This window comes from Pteropus medius, unplaced genomic scaffold, assembly GCF_902729225.1.
Source record: "Pteropus medius unplaced genomic scaffold, Ma_sr-lr_union100, whole genome shotgun sequence".
NCBI classification, from domain to species: domain Eukaryota; kingdom Metazoa; phylum Chordata; class Mammalia; order Chiroptera; family Pteropodidae; genus Pteropus; species Pteropus medius.
This window is the reverse complement of record NW_024344378.1, coordinates 6,825,413-6,845,306: the sequence shown is the minus strand read 5'-3', so window position 1 is coordinate 6,845,306 and position 19,894 is coordinate 6,825,413. Positions and strand designations below refer to the sequence as shown.

The window sequence follows — 19,894 nt, the reverse complement described above, 5'->3', positions numbered from 1 at the left end:
AAATGTTCTTATTCCTTCCAGCTGTCCCTGCTGACCTAATCACCTAGGAAGTACACTCCAGCAGTGTCTACAAGCCCTCTTCTGCCGGTCAATGAAGAACGGATAGGTGCACTTTTAAACCAGAAGTTATATCCTGTACCAGTCGTACATCATTGGCCCTAGTAATCAGGATTGCAAGTTAGGGAAATTTAGACTAATAGCATAATGAAAGCTATAAAACAACAACAACAACAACAACACAGTGTCACATGAATAAAAGTGAGTGGACACTTTATGTTAAAAAAAAAAAAAGCTTTTTAAAATTTAATCCTCAAAATTTCTTGTCTTTTTGAGAATTGAGTTTTTAACCTTTTCTGCACAGTCTGAAGATCTCATTGATCTTAATTTGAACCCACTGGGTTAGATCATGCTAAACAAATCTACATTAGACTAAGTGCCTGTGACTAAGTGAAAGTGCTATGAAATGAGGGGTTTGGACCATCTAAGATCACTTTCAGCTCTTAAGCTTTTGTCAGTTCCGTTGCTGCAGCTTCCTGGCTCACCTAAAGGCTCTTCAGAGTAGCAAACGAGTGCCTTTGAAAATACCGGACTCTTGAATACAAATGTCTTGTACTCTGGAAAGTGGTTTTATTTGGTCTCAAGAATATGTACATATCATGGCCAAAACATCAATACTACTGAGATAGCAACTCGAAGCCCATAACTTTGTTTATGGCTAGCACATTGTTTTTACATTGCTGACGGTTAATACAAGAGTTTCAGTATATTTTATATTAGGTGATATCACAAAATTACCATGTCAGAAAAGTAAATTTGATCTTTTATTGTACATCTAAAAAACCATCCCCATTGAAGTTTTGACAAATGAAGCTTTCTGTATTTACAGAATAAACATCGAAGTTTTTTTCTTAATTCATATATCTGAGGCAGTTTTATTTCCTTATACAAATTTTTAAAAACAATCATTTATTATAGGCCATGGTTGGAGCTGGAGAGTGGAGGTGATAGTCTAGAGTAGAGATTGGCAAACGGTGGCCTGCAGGCCAAACCCATCTCAGCACCTGTTTTTGTAAAAAATATTATGGAAACAATACCACACTCAGTTCTCATCTTGTCTGTGTCTGCTTTCACAATGCAACACTGGAGTTGAGTAATTATGAAAAAGACTGTATGGTCCATAAAGCCTAAAATATTTACTATTTAAAGATTTGCCTTTACAGACGAAGGTTGCTGTCTCCTGGTCTGAGCAGTGCTGTACAGTAGAACTCTGTGTCTTGGTGGGAATGCTCTTTCTGTGCCTGTACTGTCACCCATGGTGACCTCTGTCTGCCTATCGTGCACTTGAACTGTGGCTAGTGAGACCGAGGAACTGACTTTTAAATTTTGTTTAATTTTAATCTACATTTAAAATTAAATAGTCACATGTGGCTAGAGATTATTAGACAGTGCTGTCTAGAGATTTGAAGATAGGGGACATGTGGTTACAGATTGCTAAGTGTTTTGTATTGAACTCGGTGGAACAGAAACTGTGTAACTCTTGTGATGACAAATGAATGCTTACACCTATCGTTGTAATGTTTTCAAAGTTCTCTGTGATTTCAGGTACTTCACATGTCCCGTTTTTTTTCTCTGCAGTGAGGAAGAACTGCCCTATCATAATGCAGCTGTGGAACGGGTAAGGCCAGCTCTGCACTTACTTAACAGTTACGGACGAATTGTGTTTGTCAGGAAAATAAAACCCACTGCCTTTATGACTTTGAGTGCCATATTAAATGTAAATGAGGAAGTCACTATTAGAATTTGACCCTAAATATGTCACTGTGAGAAAGGAGTGAAATTAATGGTAAAGTAATTTTAGGAGACATTTGTTGGGGCTTCTGCTAGGTACTTGAGGAAAGGACAGGTAGCACTTCGGGAGAAGGCCTGCATTCGGGACAGGTGGTTCTCAGCCTAGGTGCGCTCCCGAGGCGGGGTCTCCAGAGAGCTCGGCTGCTGGGGACCCACCGCAGTCTGTGAGCCAGCCTTCCTGTGGGGGAGCCTGGGCAGGTGATCCGTAAGAGCTTCACAAGTGATCCTCTTGCCCCTGTGGCTAATAAAGTGTCCTTCTAGAGAGGTGGCTCTTTGGAACACAGCTGTTCCATGAGGTTTTAATCAGCTTTCCCACACGCAACAGCAACCAAGTTAGTTTGCTGTAGTCAAAAAAGGATGCTTGGAGAAGTCATATATGTTAAACCTGTCACCTTTTTTGGTAGCCCGTTTCCCATCTCTTCACTGTAGTTGTCTGGGGAGCTGGTTCCACGGCTGGGTATGCATGAGAACTGGGGACTGAAGGTTTTAAAGTTACTCAGAATCTCCCCCTGTCCCTTCTCTATTTTTTTTCTGTACTGAAAATAAATTTTAGAATGAGAGGGAGGCTATTGCTTGTGATTATCTCAGTTTGTTTATATTTGATGGGGAAGGAGGCTGAGTTTCAGATAATAGAGATAGAACTGGAATTTTAAAAATCTTCTAGAAACTTTCTAAAATCAAATTTTCTTAAGATAAAAAACCGTAGCATAACTTTGAGATGTAAACAAAATTGCCATTTTACATGTATAAAAACCCCTGTAGGTACCGCCTGCAATTGAATTCTCTTGTAAATGCCTGATTTTCTCTGTGTCATCAACATTGATGTTTTGGCAAAAGAATTTCTTTTAGTAGCTGCATTACTGCGTTGTGCTGGACTAAGTGCTGCCTAGAATATTAGGATCAATTAAGACATAGTTTCTGCCTTGGGCACGCTCGCTGTGCTCAGGGACCGAGGTAGCTCAAGCGAGGCGATGTGTGGGAGGTTATTGGTGGCTTTCGGGAGCACAGTATTAGTGAAATGAGATGGTAGTGCTGTGGTGGGGAAGGCAGCTTCCCATGGCTAAGGAATGAATGATAAGGAAGTGATGATAACAGTGACCACTTTCTAAATTCTGCCTCTGATGAATTTCTACCAGTCTTCTTTGAAATGGGAGCATAAGGATTTGTTTGCATTCTCTGACCATTCTCTCTCTTGTCTAATACCCTGATTTCACTAATCCTTGGACCCCGCTGATACCACCACTGTTTTATTATCCCTCAGCACACTGACATCGTCATTTTTCTCTCTTCCCAGCTCAGACTGGAACGGCACAGTCACTCGCATATACCTACACCTCCCCTCACCTCTCTCGCCTCTTCTGGGCTAATCTACAGCCCTAGTGAAAGCCAGCTTTTTGCTGCTGCAGTGCCTGCCCCTGCAGGACTAAGTGCAACTAGGAAAAGACTCACACTGATGCCCACTGGTTTACCTTTAATTCATGGCCGCAACCTCAGGAGCATGAGCGCTACGTGGAAATCCTCCCATCTCTCCTGAGTGAATGTCTGCTCCCGTTTTAACCACTGCAACCTTTTCTTCTCTCCTCGACCTCCAGCACCTTCTTCTCCATCCTCAGCTAATGTTCTTGTGTCTTATTTCTTATAAGAATAGAAGCAATCAGAAGAGCTTCCACAGGCTTTCATAGCCGCATCTACCCACCTGTCGTCATCTGTGCCCAAAGCTCTACTTCCTGTGCATACGGATGCTGCTTGTTGAGGGTCATTCTTCTCTCTCCTGAAGTCTTTTTCTTTCTACTTGACTGTTCCCAATCAGAGTAAAATCTGTTCTTATTCCCATTTTGAAAAAAAGCAAACCAATCTTTTGACCCCACTTCCACCTCAGCTACTGCCCGGATTCCTTACCGCGTGCTCTGTTGCCCTAACTCGTGAAAGAGGTGCCTGTGTACTCTTTTCCATTTCTTTCCTGCAATTCTTCCTTGGTCTCTAGTTACCTCTCTGCTGTTACATTGGGTAGTCGGTTCCCAATCTTCCCCTTGATCTGCCCGCAGCATTTGACCTGGTTCGTTCCTGTCTCGTTCTTACACTTTCTCCATTCTTGGCCTTCAGAACTCAATACTCTCCTCACCTTCTTTCCTCACTGGCTGCTCATCCTCAGTTTGCTCTGCATGTTCTTTGTCATCTCCTTGATCTCTACACTTTGGGGTGTCCCATGGCTCTGGCCTTGAACTTCTCTTTCCTGTCTGTATTTCTTCCATGGTAATCTCATCTAGTCTTTTGCTGTTAAATGCCAGCTGCGTGTTGATGACTTGGCTCCCTGAACCCTAGACTTGTGTATTTGTGTATATATATTCACTATGTAGACTTAGATGTCTGACTTAATGTATACACTTGGATGTCTAAGAAATGTTCAAACTGAGGTTTCTGTTATTCTCTTCAAATCCATCCTGTTAGCAGACTTCCCCGTCTCAGTAAATGGGAATGCCACTCTTCTAGTTGTTCACCCTAAACAGGCTGCAGTTATACGTGAAAACTTCTGAGTTACTTCCGACTTTCTTTCCTTCATACCCCACGTTTCTTCTGTTAGCAGTCCTGTGAACTCTGCCTTCCCAATGTATTCAGAATCCAATGACGCCTCACCAGCTCTGCTTCTGCCACCTGGGCCACAGAAACCTCTCTTCCAGAGCCTCCAGCTCCCTGCGCTGCCATTGACCCCTCTCTCCCCGCTCTTATCTGTTCACCAAAAGAGCCAGAGTGATCCTGTTAAAATAAGTAAGATCATGTTGTTCCCTAATCGCAACATTGTGGTGGCGCCTCATCTTATCCACAGTAAGAGGGAGAGCCCTTAGAATGACCTGCAAAGCCCTGCGTGACCTGGTTTCTGTTAAGTCTCTCATCTTATCTCCTGCTTTCTCTTGCTCACGCCCTGGCCTCCGTAGTGCTTCTCGGGCATGCCGGCCGTACTCCCTCTTCCAGGCCCTTGCCCTGGCTGCTTTCTTTCTTGTGCTCTTCCCCCTGATAGTGACAAATCTCAGTTCCTTCATGTATTTACTGACATGTCACCTTCAGAAAAACACCCTCTCTGGCCATCATATCTAAAATTGGGAACCGAGAGGTTATGATTAATTACTCCTTTCCCTCCTTTATTGTTCTCTGTAGCACTTAACATTATTTCACACTAAGTATTTTACTTATTTTACTTATTTTTGTTTGTTTGTTTGCCCGTTTCCTCGCTAGGATGTACTCTCTATGAGGGAGTTTTACCTGCTTTGTTCATTGCTGTATCCCCAGAACCTCAAGCAGTTGTACTTAGTATGTGTGCACTAAATGGTGGTTGAATGAATGACCAAATAGATGTAATGAGTGCATTAGAACTAAATATGTTGATTTAAAGACTGGCAGAGATTGTCCTTTTGAGCATTAAATGTGTTTTGTTTGAGAAATCAGAGAAGAATTGAAAGGTGTAACAAAAGTTATCCATATTTGGCAAAATGTAAATCTGGCGACTCAATATTGACTTCTCTCTCCATTGTCCTGAAAGTCCAGCAGTCTGGGAACCAGTGTGATATAGAGGATTCAAGAAATGAGACAATGAAGAAAAGAAGAAATATAAGAAAAAAGCTAGTAGAGGGATGCTAACAAATTTTTTATTTGTTTTTTAAAGATATTTGCCTGTGCAATAAAAGGTCTGCTACATAGTGCAATCAAGCTTATAGTTAATTGGTTGTTTGAAGAGTTTAATATAATAGGAAGTCACTAAAAAAGTGACCTACATACACCGTAATGGTTTAACATGAGACACAGTTTTACATTCCTTTGCCAGTCTTTTCTTGGGAGAGGAGCAGGATTCTGAGGCTGCTGATTGAGATTCCATTATGCCTTTCATACATAAGCTGCACTCATATTGCATGGTCTGCCTTTTACAGTTTTGGTTTCTTTAAACTAGAATGAGAACTTAGACACATGCAAAGCAGTATAAGGCTAGAAATTTTTTAGTTTATCAAGATTTCTCCCAATTTTTCTGGTTTAACTTTAGTTTATGTATTCTTCAGTGACTGCCAAACTCTGGCCATTTGTAGGAAACTAATAAATTCTACATGTATGACTTCATTGAATAAAATCAGTGGAATGATAGCCTTGCTGAAATCTACAAGTGTTTATTAATCTTTACAAAGCATACACACGAAGCATGCACTTCTTGTCATTTGGGAAGACTTGTGCACTAATGCAGTCAAGTAATCATGGCTTTTGTTCCAGGTTTGCCAGTGTATTATTTTACATAAAGCGGTTCTCTGTTTATAACAAGGATAGTAGTAGGCAGTCCCTTATAAGAGGATTAGTGTTGATATTTGCAAAGTGCTGTGGGTTCCCCCAAACAGGCATTTATAACAAATAAACATAACAAATATCTTATTATGTTTACTCTGCAGAGAATAATATTAATAATGGATCATATTGTTTCTTTCAGCTTATTGATGTTTTTAATAAGGAGGAAAGGATATGTAAAAAAAAACCTATGAATTTTTATGGATTCAGCCATTCTTGTATGTGGCACAATATCTTGCATGGCTTACAAACTAATTGGAGCCCATTTATATCTTTCAGAACTATATTTTAATTTTCTGTGGTTGGAAATATTACTCAAAATATATGACCGATAGACTTTTTCAGTGTTACTTTTGTCAAAACTGGACGCTTTCCTTCTTGTACTTCTTGTCCAATCCTGACCTCTGCTGGTGAGGTCTAGGTGTGCGTGGCTCTGGTCAACTTCACCGTCGGTCATGCATCCTAACATTCTGATAGGAGAGACAAAAAAAGCAACTGAAGACTTGAACTTAAAGTTCTAAGATGTCTTATTCTAGAGGAGAAGGCTAGTTAATATCCATCCATGCATTTTGTGTATGTTTAGCCTTTATGTGATTATTAATCATGTTAATAGTAGGAAGAGCCTTGGACTAGATAGAAGTTAATGCTATGCATGATCAACAGTTGTTCTTTTTTCTTTCTTTTTTTTAAATTAAATTGATTAGAGTGACATTTGTTAGTAAGATTATATAAGTTTCAAGTGTACAATATTATATTATATCATCTGTATATTGCATTGTGTGCTCATCACCCAAAGTTTAGTCTCCTGTCACCATCTATTTGACCCCTTTACCCTCTTTTAGACAGTTGTTAAGTACATGCTAGTCCTCCATAGGGTTAAAAATATAGTCTCAGCTCACTGAGGTTGAGAAGAAACAAAGAAGATATTGGTCCCAGTTTTAATCCTTACACTCCCTTGCCCCAATAGGAGGGGCCAGTCCTTACTCAGGGGGGGACAGCAATTTAAAACAACCAAGTATCAGATCGCACATTTCAAACGGAAGATCAGTTCTTTCCTGAAAACAGCTCCTGGGAAGAAAAGTACACAACATACCAATTTGTAGTCAGTGGAAGTAATGGAGAGACAGAAAAGGGAGTATTGGATAGAGATTAAGACTTCTATGTCATTTTCCTTTTGATATATGTTGTTCTGACTTTCTCAGGAAAGAATTGTCTTATAGTAGGATCTCCCATATGATTTTAAAAATTGCAGTGATGCACATATCTAGTACCCAGATCTTAGTTCTTGAATACCATTCCCATGAAAAAGAGCCACTGTTTCGGAAAGAAATGGCTAGTGAAGGTCTATGTAGAAAAATTATAAAGTGAATCTCAATTATTTTGTGCCAGAAAGGGTATGTCTCAAGGATCCACTTGAAGAGAGAGATCTTCAGCCAAATAAGAGGCAGTTCTACCAAATTTGGGACAATTTTAGCTTCAAAAAGAATGATGATAAAAGATTATAGTATTATAACATTGATAGAATAATTCTTTGTACTATAGTGATATGAAAAGGTGGGGAGGAGCTAGAAAGGAAAAACATTTTAATAAAAAAAGTCACTTAATATAGAAGGAATCATAGAAGTATAAAAAAATACATCATTTCACCATCATCAGAATCAGAACTGATTCAGACAGGCATGTGGATGATAAGATCACTGAATAGAGTTGTTAAGGAAAAGAGTGTCCACATCGTCTCAAAGTGCACCACACAGATTACTTATTAGTTATAAAAGGGGAGTTCTCTGTTACTTAATGGAGAAATTGGAAAAATACCACTTAATCAATGGATCAAATGTTACATCATTGATAGTGGTACAGATCGACATGATATGTCTCTGGGTGCGATGCAATGGGAAAGATACAACATCACCTGTGTAATATTCCTGTCAAAATGTAAGAGAAATGATCAGACTGATCCAGATAGTGTGGCTTGGACTCTTAAAAAAATGTCAGTGTCACGAAAGACAGAAAAAGGCCAGAGGACTGTTCCAGAGCAAAGGGAAGTAAAGAGATGGGCCAGTAGGCGCAGCGCTTGACCCATGATTAGATTTTGAGTCTCCCCATCCAACCCACAGACAAACAGCTATGAAGGACACTTTTACAGCAGGTGTGGAATTTGGGATATGGATTGTTTATTAGGTAATAATGAAGGTAGTCATAAACTAGTTTTAAGTTTTTTCGGTGCGATAGTGGTACTCTGATTATATATGAAATATGATTTTATTTGTGGGTTGATACATACTCAAACTTTTTGGAGATGAAATATTCATGATGTCTGTGATTTTCTAACAGATCAGCCAAAACACAAAAAGTAAAAACAGAAACCACCCCAATATAAATAGATGAAATGAGGCAAAATGTAATAATCGGTAGATTTGCTAAAGTATGTATAAGTATATGGTGTACTGTTCTTCCAGCTTTTCTGTGGGTTTGAAATATTTCAGAATAAAAATTGAAAAGTAAGATGTCTGTGTATAAAGGCAACACTGTTATTTTATATCATTTTTGTATAGACATCTAACATTAGTAGTTCTGCCTTTGGCAGCACTTTGAACAGTGTTAACAGCATGGAAGAATGATATCATTTCTATCATTATGCTACATAAGAGATACTATTATAACTCACTTCTGGTTACTTCAGTATTATAATGATTGAACTGCTATTAAAACTATTTATGATTTTGGTGTGTCCATTTATATTCATTCTTCTTACCCCTTCTACCTCCAGAACCACAGAATACTATTAATTGCTTCACGATGTCGTTTACTTGTCTTTCTTTACTCATGTAAATTATGTATAACTTTAAAATGTTTATTGAACTTTTCTTATATACCAGCCGCAGTTTTAGGTGATGAAAGTAGAAGAGGAATATATGATACGGTTCCTGTACCCAGGAGTTCATACTTTAATATTAATAATATGACTTAAGCCAGCTAAAATGTAGGTGTTAGATACTGTAACAATAATAATAATTCTCATTTTATAGAGAAGGAAACAAAGATACGGAAAGGTTAAGTAACTTGCCCTAAATGAAACAAATAAGAAGCAGTAAGACTCAGATTTGAACCCAGAACAACCGAGTCCTTAGTCAACACTATGAAATGCTAAGCAAGCAGTTAATTTTGCTTGGGGCGTGAAGGCATTTGGAAGGTTCCAGACCGCTGAAATTTGTCTGAGTCTTGAGAAGAGTGCATAGGATTTTGCTAAATGGTGATGAGGAAGAGCATCACAGGCAGATGAATAGCAAACATTGGTCAAAGAGGCATGAAGATACATTGTGTTTTGGGAATGACAAATAATTCAGTGCGGCTAAATCATAAAAGTAGCAGGAAGTGAAACTGGAAGGTGAGTTAGGGCTATATTGTGAAGGGCCATCCATATAGAAGTTGGAACTTTATTTGTAGATAATGGGTAGCTGTTAAGGGATTTTTAATTGGAATGCATTTTAAAATTTGTGATAGCAATGTGGAGGATGGATTGAAGAGTCAGGGCTACTCATAAGGAGTTACTGATTCCATCTAGGAATTAGGATTGCCTAAACTAGGGCTGAGGGCATGATGGAAGCAAGAGACATGGATGGGACCAGCAGAATGTACTTTGGATATGAGAAGGAAGATAAAATGAAGACTGGAAACAACTGAAGGTTCTAGTTGTATTGACTTAGTGGGCTGTGATGCTGTTGATTTGTGTTAGGGAAGAGAAGGATAATAGCAGCATGGTTAGGGAGGTGGTTTTGGATATGCTGAGTTTGTTGAAACTTGTGGTTTGAAATTCTAACTTGGCTGTTGTATTCTAGTTTGCGTTATTGAGTCGATGGCAAGATGATTTCCTTAACCTGTTTTTCTAGAGCACTTAAGTTCACATTTATTGCATGTGTTTTCAGTTACTTCTTGTGTTAGAATAAGTTCTAAAATAGTCAACTGTAGCATGTTTGGTGATAAAGTATATTTTATCCATGAATTATAATAGATTCATAAGTCAGGGGGAAAAGACATTAATATGCATTCAAGGCTTGTATAGATGAGCAGATGGTATCATGGAGTTAACATTTAAACCTGATTAAGCTACTGATAGATAATTTTTAAAATCTGTGGCCTGGGAGTTTTTCCCAAGTGTATCATTTTTGTTTTTTGCTATAGGGGAAAGAACAGCATACTTAATGATTCTTAAAATTGTGTGTATGTGTTTTGTCTTCACATGTGAGAATTTGTAGCATTTAAAATAATTTATATATATGATAAGCATTAGAATACCAAAGTGTGCCATTACAAAAGAGAATAACTACTTCTTAAAGTGATTAACTGATAATTCATAATTGTAAAAATGAAAGGTAGCGAGACCTAGGCTAGATCTCAGCAGGGCTGTTCATGGCAAAGTGTATATTGTTATACTCGTGGGTTGGCTTGAATTATTTGATTCTTTCCTGTTGGTGGAGAAAAGGATTATGCTTTCAAGAAGTCAAGGGAGGAAGTGCAGAAAAACGAGAAAAAAAAAAACCCCACCAAATTGCAGCTTAGATCAATCTTAATTTCTCATAGCTTGGCCTTCTCTGAAGTCACATTTAGCAAGAACATTAATTAGATTTCAGTGCCCTACTGAGTTTTAAAATTAAACATATTTCTGGAACCATCTGCAACATTTTATCACTAATAATATGCTGAAGAATATGCTTAGTCTTTTGAAAAATGAGAACTATAACAGAATATCTTTTGCTCACGAGCGATCATTTATTATGAAAACCCCATCACAATTTTTATAAAGAGTTAAGAAGTAATTAAAAAGAGTTTTAAGAATATGCCTAAAAATAAAATTCTGTAAAAATTTTTTTATTGGTGGAATCCTTTCCTAAATTCAGAGTTTTCTTTGAGATTTTACACCTCTTTTAAATCTAAAAAATATCGATGATGGGCATATCATCTGCCTGTTTGAGGCTGGATTGAAGATAGTAAGGAGCGACTGCTTTCATCCAGAAAAGTGTTTGCCTCAACTAGAGCAGGGACGTGGTGGAGACAAAAGGCATAAGATAAGGGGCTCAGAGTGTGGGTCCTAAAGCTTTGAACCCCTCTTCAAACTTGAACTTACTGGATAGGGGAATTTGGGCAAGTCACTTAACCCCTTTTTACCTCTGTTTCCTTATCTGTAAAATAAAGATGTCTGTACGTACTTCATAGGGTTGTAGTGACTATACATTTTGAGCATAAAATATATCCTCAGAAGAATTTTCTTTCCTATGTAGTCTTCTGTTTCCACTGCGTTTTATTCGGATGCTTATTACACTTACAGAGGCCTCCAGAAAAGAAAATGTGAGGATTGAGGAGAATTAACAAATAGCAGAATGTTAGCTCACTTATAAGAACAAATTATGCTGGGTTTTGTTCTCATGAAAATGAAATCATTAACTAGATGCCTCCTCTGTGCCCAGGACTGTTCCGAGCAGTAGGGAAATGCGCACATCCTAGCCATTCCGGATGGAGCGGAGTAGTTAGGGGAGAATGTGGGTTAGGTGGGCAGCAGCCGTGGGCATCCTGGTGTGAACCCCGGAAGGAGACAGACTTACCTGGTCACAGGCAGAGGTCACCACAGACTTCTTGGCTGAGCAGGGTGTTTTTTCTTGCCTGAAAGGATGGAGTACAAATGTGCTTTCTGAGAGTTGTCGGGCTCCCAAGAAAAGGGACCGAGGGCCATATGCCCAGTTCTTTTTCTAAATATGCTAGTCATGTAAGTCACTCTCTCACCTTAGGAGAGAGTGAGATATTGGACAGCAGGTCCAGTTCCTTGAGAGGACAATATCCCTCTCCTAGCAACCAAAGAAGTGAGGAGGGAGCATTTTCTGTAGCTCCCTACAGTTCCCCAGCTTTGCCCAAATCCCAAGGTATTGTGACATACAAGATGTTTTCAGCCTCATCTGATACTGTTTTTTTTAGCCCTTTACAGTGCTGAATTATCTACCTATGTGTCTTAGAATATTCTTTCCCACATTCTTTCCCACTGGATAGAAATCTTCAGTTCTTCACATGGGGCTCATCTCCCCTGACATCCTTGGTGGATTTGACTTCTTCCACCATGACCCTGTCTGTTCCTATGTCGTAGCACGTGTCACCATGATGTAATTTCCATGTCAGTTTTCCTTAGCAAATGGTGAACTTTCTTTTTAGGGCAGCAACTATTACTTATTTTTATATAATTTTTCAGTGGCATAGTGCTAATTATATATTAATCACTCCACAAATCAATAAATGCCCAATTCTCCTTTTTAAAAATACCCAACTCTGTCACTGAAAACATTAAGATGAAAGGATTCAGTAAAATGTGGGTAAAAGAGAATGTAATTTTGAAGTTGTGTTTTTGTTGCTTCATAAAAGACATTTTAAAATATTTTAAAATTTCCTTTTGGCTTAAATTTCAGTGATTAGTTTAAATGTGTTGGAAAATTTAAACAATTCTTTTCTCTTTACCTATCCCAGTGGAGTGCCCCTATATATCTTAACTTTAGCTACGGAATGCTATTGATACAAAAATAAAATTATTGAACTTTTAAAAAGTTAGATAGGATATTTGCTATCTAATATAGCATAACCTTTTTCATATTCCTTTTTTTAGCAGCATTTTCTTTGACATATTTTTGTAATTTGTAAATAATGAAGCCTTGACGAACAAAGAGTAACAATGAATTTCCATTTTATTTTAGCAAAAGCACCTGGAAATTGAAAGAACTACTAAATGGTTGAAAATGCTAAAAGGATGGGAAAAATACAAGAACACTGAAAAGGTAATTAAAAATAATGTTACTTCCTAATGAAACTATACAAGTTCAATGTAGATTTTCCCAGTAAAAGTTTCTCTTTATGAGTATTACTTTCATACTCTTTTTTTAAAAAAGAACTTTAATTGAGTGGAATGCCTCAAATTTGGAGTCTTTGTGTTATAACAGAATATCCAGTTTAAATTGGTTTCAAAAATTAAGAGGATGTATTGGGTGGTCCAGAGGTAGGATGGGTTTCAGAAGTGATTTAATTCAGCTGCTCAGTTACGTTGCCTGTGACTCAATTTCAAACTTTCCACCTCTCTTCTTTGCCTTCTGCAGTGTCAGCTTCACCTTGAGGGTGGCTTGCTTCCCTTTGGAATCAAAATCATTGCAGTAGTTCCAGGCTTCATCTTTATGTGTTACACTGCTCCTTGAAGCAGGAACAGTCTCCTTTTCCAGAAGCTTCTAGCAAACCTCTCCTTAAATCTTTTTGCCCTGCTTTGAGTTTGTGCTTAGTTTTAAATCAATTAAAAAAAAACACACACATGTATTAATATCACCACCAATCTCATCAGAAAAGTCTTCAAATATTGGTTAACTGTGAAGTTCATGAAGTTCATGAACTGTGGAGGTTTTCCAAAATTCTGATTTTTTTCTTGAAAGGTGCTACTGATATTGTCAGTAGCACCAAATGCTATCAGTGATTTTCCTAAAGAGACAGTCTTACTTCATTTATTTTTGAGAAAATGTTAAACACCCATATCTGAACAACCATAGTTAGTTAATCAGTCATTCTTTCAAGTGATAAGGTGTTCCATGAAAAAGGGGTTGGTTGGGATCATGATTCAAACAATTTCATAAATGCTTTTTCTTGAGGCCAGCACTGTACTTGGGCACGCAGCAAAGCGCTCCGTGCGTATGGCGCCTGCTGTCACTCGGCATGTCAATAAGACATGCATTTGAGAGCTGAGAGTTTATAAAATGGAGCCTCCTGCTTCATCTTAAACTGATGTTTCAGACCGAGCGTGAAGAGTGCAGGGGCCACTAGCACAGCACCACCACTACCGTGGTTTGCCTCAAGTGCCCAGTTTTATGGCCATTGTTTTTCTGCTGTCCGTGCAGAAGTCAGCATAGTGAAAAAGACAGCCAGCATCTTAGCAGTATTATGAGAACAGCTTTGACCTCATAGAACATGCTTCGAGAACTGCTGACATTTAAGCTTCAGTTTCCTCATCTATAAATAGTGGATAATCATACCCATTTCAAAGGGAGGAAGAGCGAACGGACTAATGCATGTAAAGCACTCAGTACGCACCTTGCGGATAAAAAGCATTCAGTAAGTGTTAGCTGCTGCCATCGTTTTTTTGAAGGGAGATTAGACAATAAAAATATTTTAAGAAAGAAATCCTCCCATAATTCTACCGCAAAACACAACTGGGTTAACTGGTAGGATTTCTATTTCCTCACACTTTTTTGTGAGTGTAATATTTTTTTCTTTTTTACATATAAATTGTATGTCAGCATTTGCCAATAAGAATTCCAGGGAAAGAAATCAGTTCATTAAATTCTAGCGTTATTACATAGAAGCAGAATTGCCTAATGGCTAAACAACTGATGCTGGACCGACTGTCCTGGGTTCAGTCCCTAGCTCTGCCACTTTACTAGATGTGTGACCTGGGGGAAGGTATTTTACCTTTTTTTCTGGCTTAGTTTGCTCATCTGTAAAATACGGATGATAATAATAGCACCTACCCCCCAGAGTTGTTTTGAGGATTAAATGTTAATTCATGTAAAGCACATAGAATAGTGCCTGACCCTTAGTATTCAGTCAGTAAATGTTGCTTTTTATTATATGAGGAAAGGGCTCTCTGGTTAAGTACAAATGGGAAAACCAGAGCTAATAATAGTTAAGCAAGGGTTCTTTGCTACAGGGTTCCGGAGAGTCTTAAATAGTATAACGTGTGGCAGGGATTTTTAAGAGGGGCCTTAAATTGCATGGAACTTACTGAACCGTGGAAATCTTTCTGTCATGGGGTATGTCACAGGACTAATATCACTTTTCTCTGTGAGCATCCTAAGTATCCTTATTTAAAGTCTGTTAGACTCTTATTTTATTTTCATCAGGAGTGAGTTCATTTTTTTGTTGCTAATTTTATTATCCGTGTGTTTTAGCATTACATTGGAAGTCAAGATGTTTTAAAGATGAATCGGTTTAAAGAAGAACGTTAGTTACACCTGTGCTCTTGTTTCACATTTTGTTGTCTCTCAGACTGGCCTGCAGCTGACAACCACTTTACCTTCTGTCTTTGTGGAAAGATCACTCACGTGGTAATTACAGGGCAAATTTGAGTGCATTGCACCCACACTTCATCTCACATTCAGCCTAATAAAATATTTGTAGAGTTCTGTGGCTTTATGTTCTTGTCTAGTGTACACATATCTATGATAGCATGTAAGTCTCTGTGAAATGAGCCATTCTGCTAGGCTGTTATTCTGCACAGCAGCTCTGGCTAATGTAGCTCCCAGCAAGAGAGGTTTTAACAGAACCATTTCTTTGATGTATAATTTTAAGGCACTTTCCCACAACTGTAATGCTAGAATTATTGGATGATATAGGTGCTCCAATTTGATGTGAAACAGAATGCACCTCACAAAAGAATTGTTGCTTTCAAATCTTACCTAGTTTTAAATTGCATTGAAGTAAAAAAGTGGCATGTATTTTTCTTGTCTCTTAAGAGGAGGTGGTATAAGTTTTCTCTCCACAGATTCCATACTTACCTAGTAGTAATACAAAGAAATTTCTAGAAATATCTTGAAATAAAAATATAGCCCTCATAAAGAATATTTGGATTTTTAGAATATACAAGCTTTACTGAAAAAAAAGTTTCCATTAAGGCTGTTTGTCTTATCTGTGTTCTCACAGTGACTGCCCTATGTACGGTGTATCGCATTTTTAAAACATAGTTGATTAAATGAAGTTATCTCTGTTAAGTGGATATGATTTAACTAATCAAGATGTAATTGTGCCTAAGCTGTGTCACAGCAGAGTATCTACTACAGATATACATTTTTTTCTTGGTGGACCTTTTTTGGTTAAATAACTAATGGACTCATATTAGCTAACTTTTTATTTTACTGACAGGAAATGGAAGCATCACATTTAGAAATAAAATTTTAAAAGTCACACAGGTTAGTGACAAGCAAGAGATCCTGTGTCTAGATTCCAGGGCTCATTCACTGGACCGTCTTTTACGCTAGCCTTCCTTTTTGGTGTTTGTCAATAAAAGGCCGGAGGGAAATAGAATGCAGTTATAAGAGGCAGGAGGGCCTGTGGATGGTTTAAAACTTTTTTAGATCCAACTCAGGAGTCTCTTGTCTATTTGGAGGCAGAGATGAAGGAGCCAGTGGAGCAGGGATGCTTAAAGAAAATGGGGAGGCAGTCAGGAGCATCAGCAGTGCAGAGAGTGAACTTGTGTTTCACGGTGTGCCCTGGCGTTGTGAAAGTTCCACAGAATTGAGCCGGACTCACTGGGCCGACAAGTTAACTCGCTGGCAGCCATGATGATGTAGACTGGCACACTTACACTTACCACTGTTTCAGAATCACTCAGGTTGGAAAGAGGTATTGAAAACATTAGGTCAGTTAATGGAATTCTTTTTTCTTTTAGTTGATGGATTTTTAAATGTGTCTGTGTGACTGAAATAGACTGCTGATTTCATTGGCAAGTGAACAAAGATACTGGAAATAAAAATAGATTTCAGGCAACCTTTTTAATTTTTTCCTAAAGATTTTATTTATCATATTCATAAAATTGTAACAGAATTTTAAAGGTGATACTTTTCAAATTGGAATATTAAAGCATTGTTAAAATCCAACATATAATAGTTCTGTATCATGGTTGTTAAGACCAAGGTCTCTGAAGTCCAACTAACTGAATTTCTCTTCTTCCACAGTTTATTAGTTGTAGGCTTTGAGCTAGTGACTTAACCTTTCTACATCTTGATTTTCTCATCCATGAAATGGAATGTTGATAATAGTACCTACCTTTTTAGGAATGTAATAATATTACAAGGAATAAATTAATCTAGAAACAGATCTGTGGGCTTCTATAATTAGAAAATGTAAACATAATTGTTGTTATTAACATTGTTATTACTGTTTGGTTCATCATTATCTTCACCCTCATTCCACCTTTGTTTCCTTTTCCTGGCAAATCCTGTGTATCCTTCAGTATTCGGTTTGTTGTCATCTTCTCAGAAAGAAATCTTTCCTAACTGTCGTGCAGAATTCACTTCTTCCTTCCACTCTCATAGTATCTCTAATATGGTCTCAGGATGAGGGTCTCTGTGTTAGACCAACAAAAAATAACCACCAGGGTGGATTCACTGCCCTTATCCCCAACACCTTTATGCCTAAACTTTTTCTGGTTCTGTCTTGGAACCTAGCTGTCCCTTGACGTCACTCTGCAGATCTCGACAGTGCAGTGCCTGTCATTTTCCTTTTACTACCCTGGCCCACCTCTGGGATGTCTTGTCTCCATCAGGGCTTCACCCATCACGGTAGCAGCTAGTGTGACTTTATTTATTGTGAAGGGTATCTGTTCACGCTGTAATTATCTGCTTATGTGCATATCTGCCCCCCTCCCCCCAACACTATGAGCACCGCAGAGCTTTTCGTTTGCGACCATAGTACCCAGCAAGTGTTGGCTACAAAGCAGTCATTTCTAAGTTTCTTTTTAGAGTGAATGAATGAATGAATGATACTTGTTTATGAGTTGGGACAACTAGTTATCACCTTCTACTGATAAATTCTGCTGCTTTGATAAAGCCATCATCTCTAGGAGGCAGTGCGATTAGCAGAAAGTAGGAATAAGAAGATGGCATTCTTTGACCTAACCAACAGCCACTTCTCTGTGCCTTAGCTTCTCGAGTCTTAGAAAATTGAAAGATTCTTAACAAATATAAACTGGACTACCGTTCTGGAGAATAGCAAATTTATTATAACCGTGTGCTTTAATATAATTCCTACTTTGTTGTACCAAATTTCCAGAATTTCTACAATAGTTGGAAATCTCCGAGGAAAGATATGTTACCATAGTAAGTTAGCCCGCCATGTAACAGCACAAGTATTTGAAAAACAATAAGCGTAACTTAAAATTCTTATTTTAGGGTCTCATAATTTAATTCTTTTCTTCTGTATGTACCTTTGTGTACATGTTTCATTTCATTACCTCTGACAGATTGAATTCCAGATTCATCCTTTTTAATATTACTTTTAAGTTTTAGCTACAATTTTACTATTATTTTAATGCTTTCTGCTCTTGGATTTCCTTGATATTTTCTTGTTAGATGTATTTTAGTAAGTCTAATTGAACAGAACAATGGATAATATATGCATCATGGTCTTGGAAAGATAGTCTTTGTTTTTTATAAAATATAAAATTAATATCTTTTACTCACTGGTAATTCCTTATGTGTGACTTTTGACAAGTCATTCTACCTCTCTGTGATTCACTTCTCATGTCTATAAAATTGGGATAACATCTCATAGAGTTGTTGGTATGATTAAATGAGATAAACATCTGTTAGTACCTTAAAGCTGTTTTCTGCACATAGTAAATGCTCAGTGAAAGTTGATTCTAATTGTTAGTGTTGGGGATGATGGCGACGATATCCATGTTCCTTTTTCAGCCTTTACTGTATGTGCCTGATTTTCCACTTTGGTCTCGGAGCAGCACTGGGGCCATAAATTTTTTATTTCTACCTGAAATTTCTCTATTATTTCTTCTAGTTAATCATGACAATTTGATGGGGGTTTTGCTTTTTCTAAATCTAAATTCAACTTTAGGATAAATAATGGACAGTAATTTATGGACAGTCGTTGAATGCAGAATCGAATGAAAGCAATAAAGTAATGTCAAAAGTCTTTTAAAGTGATATAGTTTAACAGATACATGTCAGAGCTCTTGTTTTACTCATTGAGAGCTATCAGGTTGATGGAGAGTCAGGTCCATCAAAGTTAATCTGTGTGCCTGCCATCATATTCTACTTGACTATTAAAATTTCGCTTTGACATTTACAGTAATTTCCACACTTTCTGATATTCATATCAGATGCTTACAGTGTAGCATCTTCACTCTAGTAATTTAAGTGATAATTTGAAGTTACTTTTAGAGGATGATATTCCTTTAAAAAGTATAGTTTATTATAGTTTTGATATGAATATAGAATTTAGGAAAATAAATTACTAGCTTTTTTACCACACCCAGTTTGCAAGTAATGGTAGTAAATGTTTAGCATGTGGGAAATGTTACAAGTGGCAGAGTCTAGTTTACACAAAGTCTTTCTCTGTATTCTTCCAGTTAGAGCTGCTGTTTGAGTTAAACTTCTATGATTTTCATCACTATCTGCTGAAGTTTTATATTTGAGACGTATTATATTTATACCAAAAGAACAAAACTGAAATTAGGTGTGTAATTATCGGATCGGATCACCCTCACAGTGCTCACTGTTTCACGATAAAAGCTGCTCTGCAGCGTCACTCATTTTAAACCACACAGTCAGTTTCTCAAGCTGCATCATGACTGAGTTACGAAAGCTTTAGTTTTTAAAAATCTGAATACTCTCGTTGAAGATGAAGCTCTGCTTACTAGTTCATAGCATGCCAACATTTCAGTTATTAGAACTTGCATCCTATTTTTCTTAGCCATACTACTTAAATATATAATTTGGATCATAAGGTAATTAGTATACCTATCTTTCTCTCACTCCTTAAGGTTTCTGCCATAATTTGTTTAATCATTTTCCTGTTTGGACATCTACTTTTAAGTTTTGAAGTTTTGTTGTTCAGACTTTGTATTGACCATAATAGGTTTGTGTGTTATTATGTGTAATGAGCCTTGAGGAAAAAGATATAGTTACAAGAAATTAGAGAAGTA

The 19,894-nt window shown here is 37.6% G+C and overlaps 1 protein-coding gene across 2 annotated transcripts in view; it reads left to right on the top strand.

Annotated features, from left to right (window-relative positions):
* Positions 1 to 19,894, top strand: part of USP6NL (USP6 N-terminal like) — a 139,599-nt gene that overhangs the window by 82,573 nt on the left and 37,132 nt on the right. For both annotated transcript variants that reach the window (XM_039871062.1, XM_039871063.1), the window contains 2 exons: positions 1,636 to 1,675; positions 12,900 to 12,980. In XM_039871062.1, coding sequence (XP_039726996.1) covers positions 1,636 to 1,675; positions 12,900 to 12,980 — 121 coding nt within the window. The remainder of the gene's footprint in view (positions 1 to 1,635; positions 1,676 to 12,899; positions 12,981 to 19,894) is intronic.